General features: G+C 42.2%; 1 protein-coding gene across 3 annotated transcripts in view; it reads right to left on the reverse strand.

The window, feature by feature from the left end:
- Window positions 1-21,308, reverse strand: part of si:ch73-204p21.2 — a 34,138-nt gene extending 12,830 nt beyond the window's left edge. For all 3 annotated transcript variants that reach the window (XM_034160624.1, XM_034160617.1, XM_034160608.1), the window contains exons 1-3: window positions 21,169-21,308; window positions 20,066-20,126; window positions 5,493-5,562 (exon numbers count right to left, since the gene is read on the reverse strand). In XM_034160624.1, coding sequence (XP_034016515.1) covers window positions 5,493-5,562; window positions 20,066-20,126; window positions 21,169-21,290 — 253 coding nt within the window. In that variant the 5' untranslated portion in view covers window positions 21,291-21,308. The remainder of the gene's footprint in view (window positions 1-5,492; window positions 5,563-20,065; window positions 20,127-21,168) is intronic.
- Between the last annotated feature and the right edge of the window lie 1,169 nt (window positions 21,309-22,477).

Here is a 22,477-nt window from a genome sequence, read left to right on the forward strand (position 1 = left end):
TGATGCACCGCGCGTTTCCACAGTCATTTCACTTTTGATACATTTGAATGTTAGCGTGGAGATGGACACAAGCCGTGTTTTTGTGTGTCCTTTGTACATGAGACTCCTGATCACTAAATCACATTTGATTGGATTAAGTGATGTTTACACCCCTGAGACCATGTTGTGAACAGTGTCATCATTTATGGCACACACAGGTACACACAGACACACACACACAGGTACACACAGACACACACACACAGGTACACAGAGACACACACACACACACACACACACACACACACACACACACACACACACACACACACACACACACACACAGGTACACAGACAGACACACACACACACACACATACATGCACACACACACACACACACACAGGACATAGAAACAATATGGGGCTGTAAAAACACTCAGACTTTGCAGCAGCCCCAATGTGACAAAAAGTCAGGTTTAGCTTTCTGAGGATGTCTGCTCGAGATCTTCCATCACTGAATTTAATGAATTGGAAGAAATAATCAGTGACATCACACACAGCAGCCGGTTGTAGAAGTGAGAGTTCAATTATTTAAAAGGCAACGTGTGTGTGCGTGCGTGCATTTGTGTACATGCGTGTGTGTGTGTTTGCATACATGCGTGTTTGTGTATGTGCGTGTGTTTGTGTACATGCGTGTGTGTGTGTGAGTGCGTGTGTTTTTGTACATGCGTGTTTGTGTACGTGCGTGCGTTTGTGTACATGCGTGTGTGTGTGTGAGTGAGTGTGTTTTTGTACATGCGTGTGTTTGTGTACGTGTGTGTGTGTGTGTGGGTGTATTTGAGTACATGCGTGTGTTTGTGTACATGCATGTGTTTGTGTACGTGCGTGTGTGTGTATGTGCGTGCGTGTGTGTACATGCGTGTGTTTGTGTACGTGCGTGTGTGTGTGTTTGTGTACATGCGTGTGTGTGTTTGTGGACATGTGTGTATGCGCATTTGTGTACATGCGTGTGCGTGTTTGTGTGCGTGCATGTTTGTGTACATGCGTGTGTTTGTGTTACGTGCGTGTGTGTGTGTTTGTGTACATGCGTGTGTGTGTGTTTGTGTACATGCGTGTGTTTGTGTACGTGCGTGTGTGTGTGGGTGTGTGTGTGTGCGTGTGTGTGTGTGTTTGTGTACATGCGTGTGTTTGTGTACGTGCGTGTGTGTGTGGGTGTGTTTGTGTGCGTGTGTGTTTGTGTACGTGCGTGTGTGTGTGGGTGTGTTTGTGTACGTGCATGTGTGTGTGTTTGTGTACGTGCGTATGTGTGTGTTTGTGTACATGCGTGTGTGTGTTTGTGTACGTGCGTGTGCGTGTGTTTGTGTACATGTGTGTTTGTGTACGTGCGTGTGTGTGTGTGTTTGTGTATGTGCGTGTGTGTGTGGGTATGTTTGTGTACGTGCGTGTGTGTGTTTGTGTACATGCGCATGTGTGTGTGGGTATGTTTGTGTACATGCGTGTGTGTGTTTGTGTACATGCGTGTGTTTGTGTACATGCGTGTGTGTGTGTGTTTGTGTACGTGCGTGTGTGTGTGTGTGTGTACATGCGTGTGTGTGTGGTTGTGTTTGTGTACGTGCGTGTGTGTGTTTGTGTACATGCGTGTGTGTGTTTGTGTACATGCGTGTGTGTGTGTGTGTGTACGTGCGTGTGTGTTTGTGTACGTGCATGTGTGTGTGTTTGTGTATGTGCGTGTGTGTTTGTGTACATGCGTGTGTGTGTGGTTGTGTTTGTGTACGTGCGTGTGTGTGTTTGTGTACATGCGTGTGTTTGTGTACATGCGCATGTGTGTGTGGGTATGTTTGTGTACATGCGTGTGTGTGTGTGTTTGTGTACATGCGTGTGTGTGTGTTTGTGTACGTGCGTGTGTGTGTGTTTGTGTACGTGCGTGTGTGTGTGTGTTTGTGTATGTGCGTGTGTGTGTTTGTGTACATGCGTGTGTTTGTGTACATGCGCGTGTGTGTGTGGGTATGTTTGTGTACATGCGTGTGTTTGTGTACGTGCGTGTGTTTGTGTACATGCGTGTGTTTGTGTACATGCGTGTTTGTGTACATGCGTGTGTGTGTGTGTGTTTGTGTACATGCGTGTGTGTTTGTGTACGTGCGTGTGTGTGTGTGTTTGTGTACGTGCGTGTGTGTGTGTGTTTGTGTACATGCGTGTGTGTTTGTGTACATGCGTGTGTTTGTGTACGTGCGTGTGTGTGTGGGTGTGTTTGTGTACGTGCGTGTGTGTGTGTTTGTGTACATGCGTGTGTTTGTGTACATGCGCATGTGTGTGTGGGTATGTTTGTGTACATGCGTGTATGTTGTGTACATGCGTGTGTTTGTGTACATGCGTGTGTGTGTGTTTGTGTACGTGCGTGTGTGTGTGTGTGTTTGTGTACGTGCGTGTGTGTTTGTGTACATGCGTGCGTGTGTGTGTGGGTGTGTTTGTGTATGTGCGTGTGTGTGTGTTTGTGTACATGCGCGCGCGTGTGTGGGTATGTTTGTGTACATGCGTGTTGTGTGTGTTTGTGTACATGCGTGTGTTTGTGTACGTGCGTGTGTGTGTGGGTGTGTTTGTGTACGTGCGTGTGTGTGTTTGTGTACATGCTTGTGTTTGTGTATGTGCGTGTGTGTGGGTATGTTTGTGTACGTGCGTGTGTGTGTTTGTGTACATGCGTGTGTTTGTGTACATGCGCATGTGTGTGTGGGTATGTTTGTGTACATGCGTGTGTGTGTGTGTTTGTGTACATGCGTGTGTGTGTGTTTGTGTACGTGCGTGTGTGTGTGTTTGTGTACGTGCGTGTGTGTGTGTGTTTGTGTATGTGCGTGTGTGTGTTTGTGTACATGCGTGTGTTTGTGTACATGCGCGTGTGTGTGTGGGTATGTTTGTGTACATGCGTGTGTTTGTGTACGTGCGTGTGTTTGTGTACATGCGTGTGTTTGTGTACATGCGTGTTTGTGTACATGCGTGTGTGTGTGTGTGTTTGTGTACATGCGTGTGTGTTTGTGTACGTGCGTGTGTGTGTGTGTTTGTGTACGTGCGTGTGTGTGTGTGTTTGTGTACATGCGTGTGTGTTTGTGTACATGCGTGTGTTTGTGTACGTGCGTGTGTGTGTGGGTGTGTTTGTGTACGTGCGTGTGTGTGTGTTTGTGTACATGCGTGTGTTTGTGTACATGCGCATGTGTGTGTGGGTATGTTTGTGTACATGCGTGTATGTTGTGTACATGCGTGTGTTTGTGTACATGCGTGTGTGTGTGTTTGTGTACGTGCGTGTGTGTGTGTGTGTTTGTGTACGTGCGTGTGTGTTTGTGTACATGCGTGCGTGTGTGTGTGGGTGTGTTTGTGTATGTGCGTGTGTGTGTGTTTGTGTACATGCGCGCGCGTGTGTGGGTATGTTTGTGTACATGCGTGTGTTTGTGTACGTGCGTGTGTGTGTGGGTGTGTTTGTGTACGTGCGTGTGTGTGTTTGTGTACATGCTTGTGTTTGTGTATGTGCGTGTGTGTGGGTATGTTTGTGTACGTGCGTGTGTGTGTTTGTGTACATGCGTGTGTTTGTGTACATGCACATGTGTGTGTGGGTATGTTTGTGTACATGCGTGTGTGTTTGTGTACATGCGTGTGTTTGTGTACATGCGTGTGTGTGTGTGTACGTGCATGTGTGTGTGTGTGTTTGTGTACGTGCGTGTGTGTGTGTGTTTGTGTACGTGCGTGTGTGTGTGTTTGTGTACATGCGTGTGTTTGTCTACGTGCGTGTGTGTGTGGTTGTGTTTGTGTACGTGCGTGTGTGTTTTTGTGTACATGCGTGTGTTTGTGTACGTGCGTGTGTGTGTGGGTATGTTTGTGTACGTGCGTGTGTGTGTGGGTGTGTTTGTGTACGTGCGTGTGTGTGTTTGTGTACGTGCGTGTGTGTGTGGGTATATTTGTGTACGTGCGTGTGTTTGTGTACGTGCATGTGTGTGTGGGCATGTTTGTGTACGTGCGTGTGTGTGTGTGTGTTTGTGTACATGCGTGTGTTTGTGTACGTGCGTGTGTGTGTGGGTATGTTTGTGTACGTGCGTGTGTGTGTGTGTTTGTGTACGTGCGTGTGTGTGTGTTTGTGTACGTGCGTGTGTGTGTGTGTTTGTGTACATGCGTGTGTTTGTGTACGTGCGTGTGTGTGGTTGTGTTTGTGTACGTGCGTGTGTGTTTTTGTGTACATGCGTGTGTTTGTGTACGTGTGTGTGTGGGTATGTTTGTGTACGTGCGTGTGTGTGGGTGTGTTTGTGTACGTGCGTGTGTGTGTTTGTGTACGTGCGTGTGTGTGTGGGTATATTTGTGTACGTGCATGTGTGTGTTTGTGTACATGCGCATGTGTGTGTGGGTATGTTTGTGTACATGCGTGTGTGTGTTTGTGTACATGCGTGTGTTTGTGTACGTGCGTGTGTGTGTGGGTATGTTTGTGTACGTGCGTGTGTGTGTGGGTGTGTTTGTGTACATGCGTGTGTGTGTTTGTGTACGTGCGTGTGTGTGTGGGTATATTTGTGTACGTGCGTGTGTTTGTGTACGTGCATGTGTGTGTGGGCATGTTTGTGTACGTGCGTGTGTGTGTGTGTGTTTGTGTACATGCGTGTGTTTGTGTACGTGCGTGTGTGTGTGGGTATGTTTGTGTACGTGCGTGTGTGTGTGTTTGTGTACATGCGTGTGTTTGTGTACGTGCGTGTGTGTGGTTGTGTTTGTGTACGTGCGTGTGTGTGGTTGTGTTTGTGTACGTGCGTGTGTGTTTTTGTGTACATGCGTGTGTTTGTGTACGTGTGTGTGTGTGGGTATGTTTGTGTACGTGCGTGGGTGTGGGTGTGTTTGTGTACGTGCGTGTGTGTGTTTGTGTACGTGCGTGTGTGTGTGGGTATATTTGTGTACGTGCATGTGTGTGTGGGTATGTTTGTGTACGTGCGTGTGTGTGTGTGTGTTTGTGTACATGCGTGTGTTTGTGTACGTGCGTGTGTGTGTGGGTATGTTTGTGTACATGCGTGTGTGTGTTTGTGTACATGCGTGTGTGTGTTTGTGTACATGTGTGTGTGTGTGTGTTTGTGTACATGCGTGTGTGTGTTTGTGTACATGTGTGTGTGTGTGTTTGTGTACATGTGTGTGTGTGTTTGTGTACATGCGTGTGTGTGTTTGTGTACATGTGTGTGTGTGTGTTTGTGTACATGCGTGTGTGTGTTTGTGTACATGCGTGTGTGTGTTTGTGTACATGTGTGTGTGTGTGTTTGTGTACATGTGTGTGTGTGTGTTTGTGTACATGCGTGTGTGTATATGCGTGTGTGAATGGAGGAATGTGAACCATTAGAGCATTAGACTATTGTGCAGAAGGTCACTGGTTTGAATCCTGTTTTGAGGAGGGTGAACAGGAGAGGAGGTGGGCGTAGCTCATGGGATGCAGTGCTCTAGAAACGGTGGGAATCCAACATCCCCCATCCACCAGCCTATGAACCCTAACATCAGTTCACTCACCTTTTTCATCACTCTGAATCTCGTGGAGGACGGGATTCTCTCTCGCCGTCATGGAGTCTTCCAGCTTCACCTGTCAATCAAGAGGACATCACTGACAGGTGACCAATCAGAGACTTTGGTTCAACAGAAATGGTTAAAAGTTCACTCTGATGGATTACTGATTTCAAGAAGATCAATAACATGTCTGTAAGCTGGATTCTGTGTTCTAGAATGACATGAGCTGAAAATTAGAACAGGACCAGTCATGTAACTTTTTATGACGAGTGCATGTTGTAAAACATGTTAAATGGTTCATGAGTTCACACAAAACAACAGACACCAGCTTTTAAATGAGCTGTCTGTGTAAAAATCACATGACCCGACTGGGATTTTGATCACTCACTCACTCATCTTCAACCACTTAATCCAATTAAGGGTCACGGGGGGCTGGAGCTTATCCCAGCATTCATAGAGCGCGAGGCGGAGTTCACCCAGGACAGGACGCCAGTCTGTCACAGGGCCACAAACAGACAAACACAGTCACACACACACGCACACCTACGGACAATTTAAAGACTCCAATCCACCTAACCCACATGTCTTTGGATGTGGGAGTAAACTGGAGCACCCGGGGGAAACCCACACAAACACGGGAGGAACATGCAAACTCCATACAGAAAGGCCACAGGCGGGAATTGAACCCATGACCTTCTCGCTGTGAGGCAACAGTGCTAACCACTACTCCACCGTGCCGCCCAGATTTTGATCACATTTTCACCAATTGCCCTTGACTGATTAGGCATGGTAAAGTTTGTTTTTTTCCATTAGGCAAAATTTTACTTGAGTTTTGTTCAAGTCAAAATTTGATGTCAAAATAGCCTGAAGTCTTGTTACATTAAAATATTTAGTAAAAATGCTCAACTTTGAGGCAACACTGTCCATCTAGAAGTGTGTGGTTTGAAAAACTGGCTATGGGGCATCATCAACCATCATCCAGATATCAAAGATTCATTGTCTGTCTGAAGGAACTTTTCTGTATATTTCAGTTATTCAAGCTTTTCGAAATTCATATGTTGCCCTTCCAGGGTCAAATTCTGGAGGAGGAAATTAAAAATGATCATAAAATGAGTAATATTTAACATATCTCAGCAAATGAGGTATCATTTTTTATGTTTTTAGGTTTGGGAAGTTCATTTATGGGGTTGTTTGTGTGATCCAAGGTACATTTTTACATGTTTTCCATATTAACTCTGGCAGGACCAGAGATTTTTGTTTCTGCTGCCTGCCCCCTCCTCTTTGCAAAACATGTTAATTCCTCTCCATATGTTAACATTTGGAGGGTAATTAACATGCAGTTCAAGTGAACCTGTCTGGGCACATTCCAAAGAAACAATAGGCCACATTCCTCTGTCGTGTCTGATTGAGCCTGAGTGCAAATTATTATTTCAGCTGGAGATGACTTCTCAGTTTGTTTGCCACCACTGCCCCTGCAACATTATTCATCTTGCAGTCAATTTCATTGAGGTCATATCTTATTTCATATACTAGGAGTAACCATTTTCATTTTATATTTTATTTAGCCAACAAACAGTTTTACCCTATTTTTAATCATTTGATCCAAGATACATTTTCTATTTGTCATTAAAAAAAACACTTATCAATCAATCAATCAATCAATTTTTTTTTATATAGCGCCAAATCACAACAAACAGTTGCCCCAAGGCGCTTTATATTGTAAGGCAAGGCCATACAATAATTATGTAAAACCCCAACGGTCAAAATGACCCCCTGCGAGCAAGCACTTGGCTACAGTGGGAAGGAAAAACTCCCTTTTAACAGGAAGAAACCTCCAGCAGAACCAGGCTCAGGGAGGGGCAGTCTTCTGCTGGGACTGATTGGGGCTGAGGGAGAGAACCAGGAAAAAGATATGCTGTGGAGGGGAGCAGAGATCGATCACTAGTGATTAAATGCAGAGTGGTGCATACAGAGCAAAAAGAGAAAGAAACAGTGCATCATGGGAACCCCCCAGCAGTCTACGTCTATAGCAGCATAACTAAGGGATGGTTCAGGGTCACCTGATCCAGCCCTAACTATAAGCTTTAGCAAAAAGGAAAGTTTTAAGCCTAATCTTAAAAGTAGAGAGGGTGTCTGTCTCCCTGATCTGAATTGGGAGCTGGTTCCACAGGAGAGGAGCCTGAAAGCTGAAGGCTCTGCCTCCCATTCTACTCTTACAAACCCTAGGAACTACAAGTAAGCCTGCAGTCTGAGAGCGAAGCGCTCTATTGGGGTGATATGGTACTACGAGGTCCCTAAGATAAGATGGGACCTGATTATTCAAAACCTTATAAGTAAGAAGAAGAATTTTAAATTATATTCTAGAATTAACAGGAAGCCAATGAAGAGAGGCCAATATGGGTGAGATATGCTCTCTCCTTCTAGTCCCCGTCAGTACTCTAGCTGCAGCATTTTGAATTAACTGAAGGCTTTTTAGGGAACTTTTAGGACAACCTGATAATAATGAATTACAATAGTCCAGCCTAGAGGAAATAAATGCATGAATTAGTTTTTCAGCATCACTCTGAGACAAGACCTTTCTAATTTTAGAGATATTGCGTAAATGCAAAAAAGCAGTCCTACATATTTGTTTAATATGCGCTTTGAATGACATATCCTGATCAAAAATGACTCCAAGATTTCTCACAGTATTACTAGAGGTCAGGGTAATGCCATCCAGAGTAAGGATCTGGTTAGACACCATGTTTCTAAGATTTGTGGGGCCAAGTACAATAACTTCAGTTTTATCTGAGTTTAAAAGCAGGAAATTAGAGGTCATCCATGTCTTTATGTCTGTAAGACAATCCTGCAGTTTAGCTAATTGGTGTGTGTCCTCTGGCTTCATGGATAGATAAAGCTGGGTATCATCTGCGTAACAATGAAAATTTAATTTAATTACTTATTGTAATAACTGCCTGTCATTTTAAGAATGGCAGAAGTATTTCTGATAAAAATCCTTCATGAATGGTAATTTGGTTGTAGGCTAAACACCAATTACAATGACAATGTACTAAACTAAGATCACAATGTCATAGAACTGGGATTAGCACCCCCCCCCCCCCCCAACAACAACAACAAAAGGAAGAAAACAAAATTTTATTTCTCCCAAAGAAAAGGCTTGTTACTATACAAAGACTATACAAAGCACACAAATGTAGCATGCAGTTGTCATAACTAGCAGTTTCCACATTGGTGCGTCTTTCCTACATTTGCCCCAGGTGTCTTTTCGGCAGTGTACACAACGTTCAGTGGTTCTGTTATTATTGCAGAGTATGCTCACCTGGCACTGTCTTTTTCTTCTGAGAAACCCTCATCTCACAACACTGCTGTTTGCGCTCTTCCTCTAGTGCCTTTTCCTGCAAATGTCTGTTTTGAAGTTCCTCGTTGAGCTCCAGCATGAACAATTGCCGACTTTCTTTTGATCCTGTACATGCTGTGTATAAAAAATGCGCATTTGTGGCAGCCATGTCCAACAGCTTGTAAAACACAACCATGGACCATCTCCGTGTTCCTGCATGCACGGAGTAGTTGCGTAATTTCTGGTCCATGATATCAACACCGCATTTGAAATGGTTGTAATCAACAACAGTGTTCAGTTTTTGTTTTCGGGTGTCCACAATTTACACTTTCTGATCCCTGGTGCTCAGAAGACAGATTTCTTTCTTTCTTTCTTTTTTTTTTTTTGCATACGCCATCAGCAAGGCACTTCCAGATGTGACCACCTGTGTTGAGCACAACTGGCAGTCTGAGGTTTCCTTGGAAGCTGCTGGTAGCTCCTGATGATTTTTATTGATGGTGCCAAGCAGATTTGTTTTTCACTGAGGAAGCCTGTTAGCCAAAGACAGAGAGGTGAAGAAATTGTCCATAGTTGTAGTCCTTCCCTGGTCCATAAATGGTTCCATCAACTTCAAAACAACATTCTCTGACAGCTTCTCTCCCGCCGGACGAGGGGGATCTTTTCCCAAGTAAGGGATGGCATTACACATGTATTTCATGTCCAGATCTGCTGCAATCCAAAACTTGATTCCAAACTTGTTAGGAATCAATTAGAAAAGGACAACGAACCTTTGACAGAAATAATTGCTCATCCACTGTAACATTCTGCCCTGGACTGTAGGACAACACACTTGCCAGATGTCAGAAATTGCTGCAAATTTGTCCATTTGTCCTTGCAGGTGTCCTTGTTGTCGAAGCGAAGGTACGGCTTTATTTCAAGAAAGTGGTTACGGGGCATTATGGCTTTGATATCTGGGTTGCCAAATCTGTTGGCCCACATGAATCACATGGCACCAACGTAGCCCTTGGCAGCCCTTAGGAAAAGGATTGCAAGGAACGCCATCAGCTCATACATGCTCATCTGCCAGCTGGGGTTTGTTGTCTGGCCCTCCTGGACTGTGCAGTCTCTGATGGTCAACAAAATGCTGATATCCACCAAACACAGGAAGCTTGGAAGGCGAGTTGTGATTTTGCGTTTTGCAAACTCTGTTGGCCCTCCAGAGCCACTGAATGCTGTCTGTGGAGTTTCATGAACAGAATAGTCTCCAGTCTGATCCTTCTTGATTGCATTGGTTGTGACATTGTAAAATCTGGGGTCTGTGTGAAGGGCATCCCCTATTTATGGTTGAGCTCTCAGCTCAGTTATATAACAAAGGGAGGAGGTTGTCCCGAAGTGAAACTGCCTTCAAGTGTTAATTGGCACATTCCAAAGAAACAATAGTGTTGTGACAGTGTCGTGACACGGACCCACAACAGGGGGCATTAATGAACGGACAATGGATAAGCCAGAAGTAACAATTTAATGTTGTGAATCGCACAACGACGTACAGACAATAACAATATGGTGGACTGTCAATTATACACCAGGTGACGTGTGGGCAGGCTCGACGATAGAAGATGCCTGGCGAGAGAAGAGCCGGATCCCACACAGCTTCCACCACCAATGGAGCTGAAGAACACCGAAGCCGCCAAGCCCTGCGCCTCAGGTGGCCGCTGTCTTCAGCAGTCAGACCCGGTACTGCTGGCAGAGAACAGAGACAGTCCTGATGAGTGTGAGTTCGCACACTCAGTAATCCCACAGTCTGTATTCAGTAAGGAGGGAGCACCTCCACCTCCAATCACACACTCATGCAGCTCCTGTCTAATCACTTATCTGATTGGGGTGTGAAGCGAAGCCGTCGCTGATCACACCAAACGCCAATCCCACAGATAAGGAAAACACCACAGGAAAACGGCTGCAAAGAAGTTCAGATTATTACTCAATGTAAGTCAGCAGAGAAGTTACCTGAATGGTAGCTGATTTCTCGGCGGGGAGGTGGAGTTGCAGTCCGGCCTTTATGGTGGTGGTGATGAGTAGTGGATGAGTGACAGCAGGTACGGATGATGAGTGACAGCTGTCACTCCTGGTCGCTCCGACGCCCTCTCATGCTTGAAGCCCGCACTTCAAGCAGGGCGCCATCTTGTGGTGGTGGGCCAGCAGTACCTCCTCTTCAGCGGCCCACACAACAAACAGGCTGCTTTTCTCTGCAGAAACCTGTGTCAGCCTCCATATGTTCTTACATATGGAGGCGATACAAAGCACACAGGGACTCAGCTCATTTATATAACAAAGGCAGGAGACTGGTCATATGTTAAACTTTGGGGGGATTTTCACTGCAGACTAAAGTCTGCTCACTGGGTCTATTAGTGTTAAATTACCCCTCCCAGTCAGGTGAATGTCCAAACACCTGTCTTTTGTTAAATAATCAGAGATATACACTCAACAAAAATATAAACGCAACACTTTTGGTTTTGCTCCCATTTTGTATGAGATGAACTCAAAGATCTAAAACTTTTTCCACATACACAATATCACCATTTCTCTCAAATATTGTTCACAAACCAGTCTAAATCTGTGATAGTGAGCACTTCTCCTTTGCTGAGATAATCCATCCCACCTCACAGGTGTGCCATATCAAGATGCTGATTAGACACCATGATTAGTGCACAGGTGTGCCTTAGACTGCCCACAATAAAAGGCCACTCTGAAAGGTGCAGTTTTGTTTTATTGGGGGGGGGGATACCAGTCAGTATCTGGTGTGACCACCATTTGCCTCATGCAGTGCAACACATCTCCTTCACATAGAGTTGATCAGGTTGTCAATTGTGGCCTGTGGAATGTTGGTCCACTCCTCTTCAATGGCTGTGCAAAGTTGCTGGATATTGGCAGGAACTGTTACACGCTGTCGTATACGCCGGTCCAGAGCATCCCAAACATGCTCAATGGGTGACATGTCCGGTGAGTATGCCGGCCATGCAAGAACTGGGACATTTTCAGCTTCCAAGAATTGTGTACAGATCCTTGCAACATGGGGCCGTGCATTATCCTGCTGCAACATGAGGTGATGTTCTTGGATGTTGGCACAACAATGGGCCTCAGGATCTTGTCACGGTATCTCTGTGCATTCAAAATGCCATCAATAAAATGCACCTGTGTTCTTCATCCATAACAGATGCCTGCCCATACCATAACCCCACCGCCACCATGGGCCACTCGATCCACAACATTGACATCAGAAAACCGCTCACCCACACAACGCCACACACGCTGTTTGCCATCTGCCCTGAACACTGTGAACCGGGATTTATCCGTGAAGAGAAAACCTCTCCAACGTGTCAAACGCCAGCGAATGTGAGCATTTGCCCACTCAAGTCGGTTACGACGACGAACTGGAGTCAGGTCGAGACCCCGATGAGGACGACGAGCATGCAGATGAGCTTCCCTGAGACGGTTTCTGACAGTTTGTGCAGAAATTCTTTGGTTATGCAAACCGATTGTTTCAGCAGCTGTCCGAGTGGCTGGTCTCAGACGATCTTGGAGGTGAACATGCTGGATGTGGAGGTCCTGGGCTGGTGTGGTTACACGTGGTCTGCGGTTGTGAGGCTGGTTGGATGTACTGCCAAATTCTCTGAAACGCCTTTGGAGACGGCTTATGGTAGAGAAATGAACATTCAATACACGAGCAACAGCTCTGGTTGACATTCCTGCTGTCAGCATGCCAATTGCACGCTCCCTCAAATCTTGCGACATCTGTGGCATTGTGCTGTGTGATAAAACTGCACCTTTCAGAGTGGCCTTTTATTGTGGACAGTCTAAGGCACACCTGTGCACTAATCATGGTGTCTAATCAGCATCTTGATATGGCACACCTGTGAGGTGGGATGGATTATCTCAGCAAAGGAGAAGTGCTCACTATCACAGATTTAGACTGGTTTGTGAACAATATTTGAGGGAAATGGTGATATTGTGTATGTGGAAAAAGTTTTAGATCTTTGAGTTCATCTCATACAAAATGGGAGCAAAACCAAAAGTGTTGCGTTTATATTTTTGTTGAGTGTATTTTAGAAGCTTTAGAATGATACCATATATGGTCTGATTTAAACAGTATCCCGACTTGAAAAGTAAACAAATGTAAACTAACAAGAATTCTGTTCCAGGTGAGCAATTAGCAAATGATCACATACACGATTCTGCTAAATCTTTACAAATACAACAGAGAAGGAATCACACCATAAGTATTAAACCTTTTATCTAATAATGCAGCAGTGATACAACTTTGAAGGTCAAGGTCACTCAGACACATGAAGGTGAATCATACATCAACATCTTATTTCAGGTGCTTTAATACACCCTAAGATATCACCGCGGTCTAGAATAACAGATGCATTCAGTACCATTTAAAAGCTGTGACGTTGTCGGACTCTGTAGTTTTCTCTGGGCCCCTCCCCAATCAGACCGGGAGTGACATGTTTACCCGCATGTTCTCCTTGAATTGCTGGCTGTCTGAGTGGTGTCCAAAAAATGAGGTGGGCTTCATAGATAATTGGCAAAGCTTCTGGGGAAAACCTGGTCTTGTTAGGAGAGACGGCATCCATCCCACTTTGGATGGAGCAGCTCTCATTTCTAGAAATCTGGCCAATTTTCTTAAATCCTCCAAACTGTGACTATCCAGGGTTGGGACCAGGAAGCAGAGTTGTAGTCTTACACACCTCTCTGCAGCTTCTCTCCCCCTGCCATCCCCTCATTACCCCATCCCCGTAGAGACGGTGCCTGCTCCCAGACCACCAATAACCAGCAAAAATCTATTTAAGCATAAAAATTCAAAAAGAAAAAATAATATAGCACCTTCAACTGCACCACAGACTAAAACAGTTAAATGTGGTCTATTAAACATTAGGTCTCTCTCTTCTAAGTCCCTGTTGGTAAATGATATAATAATTGATCAACATATTGATTTATTCTGCCTTACAGAAACCTGGTTACAACAGGATGAATATGTTAGTTTAAATGAGTCAACACTGTTGTGTGTTGGGGGGTTTGGCTGGATGTTTTTGTGTTGTTTTCTTTTCTTTGCTCTCCAGGTGGTATGCAAACTGGTTTTTTGTCTGTGGAGAAGGTGCTGGCAGAAGAATCCTTCACCCTCATCAGCACGATTTGCAGCACCTGTGGATGATGCTCACGTGCAACCTTAAAGACTTTCAGCTGAGGCAGATAATGAGATGGCGTTCTGCATTTAAGCCATGAGTGATTTGAGCAGAATTGCCGGGAACTTGACCTTGTGACGTTCGTTTGTGAGACGCTGAGGACCACGCCTGGGTTTGACATATCATGCCTGTGAAGGAGGACGGGTGAGGGACGCATGCTGTCAGCACACATCAGAGGTGATTGATTGTCTGAATAAGTGTTAACAGTAATTTGGTATTTTGTTACGCAGTATATGTGAATATTGATGAGAGTTGTGCAGCTCGCTTCTCACGGCCGTGGCGTGCGGACAGATGATCCTCCACCTGTTGTGAGAAGCTGCTCATTTACATAAAGCTTGAGTTCAGACCTGAATGTGTTGCTGATAGTGTGTGCCTTTGAAGGTTATTAGTTGTAGCTGTTGACTTACCTCACCTCTTCTATCCTTCACAGAGTCAGTTTGTCGTGTCCACCTGGGGGGTGTTTGGCGGTGAATGTGAGTCCAGAAGCGCCGGGCTTCGATCCCTTTGGGCGCTGGAAAGTGCGCCGTCCTTCACTCCACCAGACAAACGCACTTTATGTTGTACACCGAGTTTTGCGCAAGAGGGGGATAATAAAATTGTTTTGTTTTTTGGAACCGCTTTCTGGTTATTTGGCACTGGGTTCAGTCAGACGCAGGTCCGCTCCTCAACCCACGTCGGCACATAACAAACACCCCCGAGTCACACTAACTGCCACAATGCTCGTAGCACGGGCCGAGGCAGAGGATTAGCAGCAATCTTCCATTCCAGCTTATTAATTAATCAAAAACCCAGACAGAGCTTTAATTCATTTGAAAGCTTGACTCTTAGTCTTGTCCATCCAAATTGGAAGTCCCAAAAAACAGTTTTATTTGTTATTATCTATCGTCCACCTGGTCGTTACTGTGAGTTTCTCTGTGAATTTTCAGACCTTTTGTCTGACTTAGTGCTTAGCTCAGATAAGATAATTATAGTGGGCGATTTTAACATCCACACAGATGCTGAGAATGACAGCCTCAACACTGCATTTAATCTATTATTAGACTCAATTGGCTTTGCTCAAAATGTAAATGAGTCCACCCACCACTTTAATCATATCTTAGATCTTGTTCTGACTTATGGTATGGAAATTGAAGACTTAACAGTATTCCCTGAAAACTCCCTTCTGTCTGATCATTTCTTAATAACATTTACATTTACTCTGATGGACTACCCAGCAGTGGGGAATAAGTTTCATTACACTAGAAGTCTTTCAGAAAGCGCTGTAACTAGGTTTAAGGATATGATTCCTTCTTTATGTTCTCTAATGCCTTATACCAACAGAGTGCAGAGTAGCTACCTAAACTCTGTAAGTGAGATAGAGTATCTCGTCAATAGTTTTACATCCTCATTGAAGACAACTTTGGATGCTGTAGCTCCTCTGAAAAAGAGAGCTTTAAATCAGAAGTGCCTGACTCCGTGGTATAACTCACAAACTCGCAGCTTAAAGCAGATAACCCGTAAGCTGGAGAGGAAATGGCGTCTCACTAATTTAGAAGATCTTCACTTAGCCTGGAAAAAGAGTCTGTTGCTCTATAAAAAAGCCCTCCGTAAAGCTAGGACATCTTACTACTCATCACTAATTGAAGAAAATAAGAACAACCCCAGGTTTCTTTTCAGCACTGTAGCCAGGCTGACAAAGAGTCAGAGCTCTATTGAGCCGAGTATTCCTTTAACTTTAACTAGTAATGACTTCAAGACTTTTTTTGCTAATAAAATTTTAACTATTAGAGAAAAAATTACTATCTAATCTATCTTTATTAGTTGGCTATGTACCACAGGCTTTTAAGGTGGCAGTAATTAAACCATTACTTAAAAAGCCATCACTTGACCCAGCTATCTTAGCTAATTATAGGCCAATCTCCAACCTTCCTTTTCTCTCAAAAATTCTGGAAAGGGTAGTTGTAAAACAGCTAACTGATCATCTGCAGAGGAATGGTCTATTTGAAGAGTTTCAGTCAGGTTTTAGAATTCATCATAGTACAGAAACAGCATTAGTGAAGGTTACAAATGATCTTCTTATGGACTCAGACAGTGGACTCATCTCTGTGCTTGTTCTGTTAGACCTCAGTGCTGCTTTTGATACCGTTGACCATAACATTTTATTACAGAGATTAGAGCATGCCATAGGTATTAAAGGCACTGCGCTGCGGTGGTTTGAATCATATTTATCTAATAGATTACAATTTGTTCATGTAAATGGGTTATCTTCTTCACAGACTAAGGTTAATTATGGAGTTCCACCAGGTTCTGTGCTAGGACCAATTTTATTCACTTTATACATGCTTCCCTTAGGCAGTATTATTAGACAGCATTGCTTAAATTTTCATTGTTACGCAGATGATACCCAGCTTTATCTATCCATGAAGCCAGAGGACACACACCAATTAGCTAAACTGCAGGATTGTCTTACAGACATAAAGACATGGATGACCTCTAATTTCCTGCTTTTAAACTCAGATAAAACTGAAGTTATTGTACTTGGCCCCACAAATCTTAGAAACATGGTGTCTAACCAGATCCTTACTCTGGATGACATTACCTTGTCCTAAAAGTTCCCTGAAAAGCCTTCAGTTAATTCAAAATGCTGCAGCTAGAGTACTAGCAGGGACTAGAAGGAGAGAGCATATCTCACCCATATTGGCCTCTCTTCATTGGCTTCCTGTTAATTCTAGAATAGAATTTAAAATTCTTCTTCTTACTTATAAGGTTTTGAATAATCAGGTCCCATCTTATCTTAGGGACCTCATAGTACCATATCACCCCAATAGAGCGCTTCGCTCTCAGACTGCAGGCTTACTTGTAGTTCCTAGGGTTTGTAAGAGTAGAATGGGAGGCAGAGCCTTCAGCTTTCAGGCTCCTCTCCTGTGGAACCAGCTCCCAATTCAGATCAGGGAGACAGACACCCTCTCTACTTTTAAGATTAGGCTTAAAACTTTCCTTTTTGCTAAAGCTTATAGTTAGGGCTGGATCAGGTGACCCTGAACCATCCCTTAGTTATGCTGCTATAGACGTAGACTGCTGGGGGGTTCCCATGATGCACTGTTTCTTTCTCTTTTTGCTCTGTATGCACCACTCTGCATTTAATCATTAGTGATCGATCTCTGCTCCCCTCCACAGCATGTCTTTTTCCTGGTTCTCTCCCTCAGCCCCAACCAGTCCCAGCAGAAGACTGCCCCTCCCTGAGCCTGGTTCTGCTGGAGGTTTCTTCCTGTTAAAAGGGAGTTTTTCCTTCCCACTGTAGCCAAGTGCTTGCTCACAGGGGGTCGTTTTGACCGTTGGGGTTTTTATGTAATTATTGTATGGCCTTGCCTTACAATATAAAGCGCCTTGGGGCAACTGTTTGTTGTAATTTGGCGCTATATAAATAAAATTGATTGATTGACGTTGTAACTGTGTGTCTTTTGTGGGCTGGTAAAGTGAGTTGGTTAAAGTGAAACTAGGCTTGACTCAGCACCGTCAGTAAAATAGTTAGGTTCACCAGTACTGGTGTAAAAGTATGTATCTGTCTTGATGAGGAATAACGTGGTACAAATGCAACACTTTGAAATAACTGAAATCATTATTCATTTAGTTCAGTATTTTACATCATACTAATCTACTTCTGTGTTGCAGTAAGATAGAAAAAAACATTTTACTTTTTGTAAGAGGACAACGTAAAGTTTGACCTTGAAATGCCTCTTTACCTCGACATTCAAAGTTAAGTAATTATGATATAGGATACAAACGGTCTACAACTTGTGTTCTGGCTGTATGTTTGAATGATACACACAGACATACAGTAGTGTTCAGAATAATAGTAGTGCTGTGTGACTAAAAAGATTAATCCAGGTTTTGAGTATATTTCTTATTGTTACATGGGAAACAAGGTACCAGTAGATTCAGTAGATTCTCACAAATCCAACAAGACCAAGCATTCATGATATGCACACTCTTAAGGCTATGAAATTGGGCTATTAGTAAAAAAAAAAGTAGAAAAGGGGGTGTTCACAATAATAGTAGTGTGGCATTCAGTCAGTGAGTTCGTCAGTTTTGTGGAACAAACAGGTGTGAATCAGGTGTCCCCTATTTAAGGATGAAGCCAGCACCTGTTGAACATGCTTTTCTCTTTGAAAGCCTGAGGAAAATGGGACGTTCAAGACATTGTTCAGAAGAACAGCGTAGTTTGATTAAAAAGTTGATTGGAGAGGGGAAATTCTTATACGCAGGTGCCAAAAGTATAGGCTGTTCATCTACAATCATCTCCAATGCTTTAAAATGGACAAAAACACCAGAGATGCGTGGAAGAAAACGGAAAACAACCATCAAAATGGATAGAAGAATAACTAGAATAGCAAAGGCTCACCCATTGATCAGCTCCAGGATGATCAAAGACAGTCTGGAGTTACCTGTAAGTGCTGTGACAGTTAGAAGACGCCTGTGTGAAGCTAATTTATTTGCAAGAATCCCCCACAAAGTCCCTCTGTTAAATAAAAGACATGTGCAGAAGAAGTTACAATTTGCCAAAGAACACATCAACTGGCCTAAAGAGAAATGGAGGAATATTTTGTGGACTGATGAGAGTAAAATTGTTCTTTTTGGGTCCAAGGGCTGCAGACAGTTTGTGAGACGACCCCCAAACTCTAAATTCAAGCCACAGTTCACAGTGAAGACAGTGAAGCATGGTGGTGCAAGCATCATGACATGGGCATGTTTCTCCTACTATGGTGTTGGGCCTATATATCGCATACCAGGTATCATGGATCAGTTTGGATATGTCAAAATACTTGAAGAGGTCATGTTGCCTTATGCTGAAGAGGACATGCCCTTGAAATGGGTGTTTCAACAAGACAATGACCCCAAGCACACTAGTAAACCAGCAAAATCTTGGTTCCAAACCAACAAAATTAATGCCTCGCAGATGTGAAGAAATCATGAAAAACTGTGGTTATACAACTAAATACTAGTTTAGTGATTCACAGGATTGATAAAAAAGCAGTTTGAACATAATAGTTTTGAGTTTGTAGCCCAATTTCATAGTCTTAAGAGTGTGCATATCATGAATGCTTGGTCTTGTTGGATTTGTGAGAATCTACTGAATCTGCTGGTACCTTGTTTCCCATGTAACAATAAGAAATATACTCAAAACCTGGATTAATCTGTTTATTCACATAGCACTACTATTATTCTGAACACTACTGTACATGTGTGTGTCTTTAATGTGATACTTTGGGAATAACTGTCTTTAAAGAGAATTCTCATTCATCTATATCTCACATGCTTTGGAGCCAGCATGCTGCTTAAATGAGGTCATATATGGTATTGTTCTAAAGCTAATGATAGTATCTCTTGAAATATTAATGATAGGATGATATTTAAACATGTCCTTGACTGTGAGATGTGGTGAAATGTTTGAAATAGATGAAAATATAGGAAAATCAGACATTGACCTTGACATTTCTCAATGACCTTGACCTTGGATCACACAACCCCCTAAATGAACTCCCCAAACCCAAAAACATACAAAATGATACCTCATTTGCTGAGATATGTTAAATATTACTCATTTTGACCCTGAATTTGACCCTGGGAGGGCAACATGTGAATTTCAAAAAGCTTGAATAACTGAAATATATGGAAAAGTTCCTCCAGACGGAGCAGTTGAGCATTTTTACTAAATATTTTAATGTACGAGATTTCAGGCTGTTTTGACATCAAATTTTGAACTGAACAAATCTCAAGTAAAATTGTGCCATGTACCATGCCTAATCAATCTATTTGAAGGGTAATTGGTGAAAATGTGATCAAAATCCCAGTCGGGCCACGTGGACGCCCCGCCTGATTTTTACATAGACAGCTGATGAAAAGAGTTTATGTCCAGTAATGTCCTGATACACTTTATTACATCATCAATAAAATGGAATTTTGTGTCAACATGTTGAAGGACAGAATGTCCACGAACAGCATATTGTCCAACTAAGAGATCAAAGGTCGGCGGCTCTTACCACATTGATGAGAACAGAAGGATGTTTTTCCACTTTTGCATCTTGCAGCTCAAATGAATGTCTGTGGGGGGGGGGGTATTTTTACTGTTAGAATCTTTGAAAATTGTTATTTAATTTTCTTTTTTCCAAACAGCACGAATGAGCTGCAATCAAAATTACCTCCAAATGGAGTAACTGTGCAACATCCTTATGAGGCCTGTTGCAGTAATCGAATATAAATGAATGATATAAATGATATAAATATATATAAATATATAAAGACAAGCACGATCATTTTGATGGTCTCAAAATATCACCGTTTACTAACACGTTTGTTATCATCCAGCGAGTTGTACTGCTTCTTTGCCCCCCCCCCCCCACACACACACACACACAGCCGAGTCCAGCTGTTTTTCATTCCAGCTCTGAAGTCAACGTGAGCTTGAAGACAACAGCAATGAGACATGAAATACACCTTAAACATCACCAGCTCATCCAGTTTTCCCAAATGGGAACAAAAACTACAGATGGACATGGAGAGGAGCCACACCCCCCCCCCCCCCCCCCATATAAAACCAGTGTTTGAAAGCATGAAGTTGCATTACTGTGCTGTTTTATTATATCAGTGGCATAAAATGGTCTTAAAATAATATTGACAATCGTATTGCGATATGATCGATTAGCCTGATGTTTTCTTTGACAAAATCTGATAAGATTTGTTCTCATAACAGGCCTCCTCCTGATGCCTCTGTTTTTAAGCTCAGCCAACGTATTAATGCTTTTTGTGTAATACATGTTTTATTCGTGCTGTAGAGTGTAAATAATGGTGAATTCTTTTCTTACGGCTCAAAGCATCCACGGAATGTTTCCAGACAAACGTGTCCAAAGTGGACTCAAGCTTCAGAAGACATGAGTGTTTCATCAGAGTTCTTATCATTCAGCAACAATTTACAGCAGAAAACTGATTTTGTTGTTTTCAATTCAAAATAATCGGTGACAATTTAAGAGTAGTTTAAATTACAGGGCCGTCTCAGGAGCAGAACACGGGATGATTCATTTTTCAGAACCCTTTATTTTCTGTTGCTTGATTAACTGTTCGATCCCCGTTTCTTGGTACCGCTGACCTGATGCAGTCAGTGCAGAGAGCCGCCAGGAAGACGGAGAGCAGGAGGAGGAGGACGAACAGAATGATCACATCTGATGAAAGCAAGAACGACCCGCTGACCTCTGCTCCAACCGGCGCCATGACCCGAAATCCACCAAACTGCTGTGAAATGACAGAAAGGTTTTTAATTCAATGAGATGTGTAAAACAAATCCACTAAAATGAAGACAAACATGTTTATACAGACAATTCTTGTGTACAGACATAATAAATTATAGATAAAACAGTTTGTGTAAAATAACATATTGACATAATAAATTATAGATAAAACTGTTTGTGTAAAATAAAATATAGACATCATAAATTATAGATAAAACTGTTTGTGTAAAATAAAATATAGACATAATAAATTATAGATAAAACAGTTTGTGTAAAATAACATATAGACATCATAAATTATAGATAAAACTGTTTGTGTAAAATAAAATATAGACATCATAAATTATAAATAAAACAGTTTGTGTAAAATAACATATAGACATCATAAATGATAGATAAACAGTTTGTGTAAAATAACATATAGACATAATAAATTATAGATAAAACAGTTGGTGTAGAATAACATATAGACATAATAAATTATAGATAAAACAGTTGGTGTAGAATAACATATAGACATAATACATTATAGATAAAACAGTTTGTGTAAAATAACATATAGACATAATAAATTATAGATAATACAGTTGGTGTAAAATAACATATAGACATAATAAATTATAGATAAAACAGCTGGTGTAGAATAACATAGACATAATAAATTATAGATAAAACAGTTTGTGTAAAATAACATATAGACATCATAAATTATAGATAAAACAGTTTGTGTAAAATAACATATAGACATAATAAATTATAGATAAAACAGTTGGTGTAGAATAACATATAGACATAATAAATTATAGATAAAACAGTGGGTGTAGAATAACATATAGCCATAATAAATTATAGATACAACAGTTTGTGTAGAATAACATATAGACCTAATAAATTATAGATACAACAGTTTGTGTAGAATAACATATAGACATCATAGATTATAGATAAAACAGTTTGTGTAAAATAACATATAGACATAATAAATTATAGATAAAACAGTTTGTGTAAAATAACATATAGACATAATAAATTATAGATAAAACAGTTTGTGTAAAATAACATATAGTCATAATAAATTATAGATAAAACAATTGGTGTAGAATAACATATAGACCTAATAAATTATAGATACAACAGTTTGTGTAGAATAACATATACACATCATAGATT

Source organism: Thalassophryne amazonica, chromosome 2 (genome assembly GCF_902500255.1).
Source record: "Thalassophryne amazonica chromosome 2, fThaAma1.1, whole genome shotgun sequence".
In the NCBI taxonomy this organism is placed as follows: Eukaryota; Metazoa; Chordata; class Actinopteri; order Batrachoidiformes; family Batrachoididae; genus Thalassophryne; species Thalassophryne amazonica.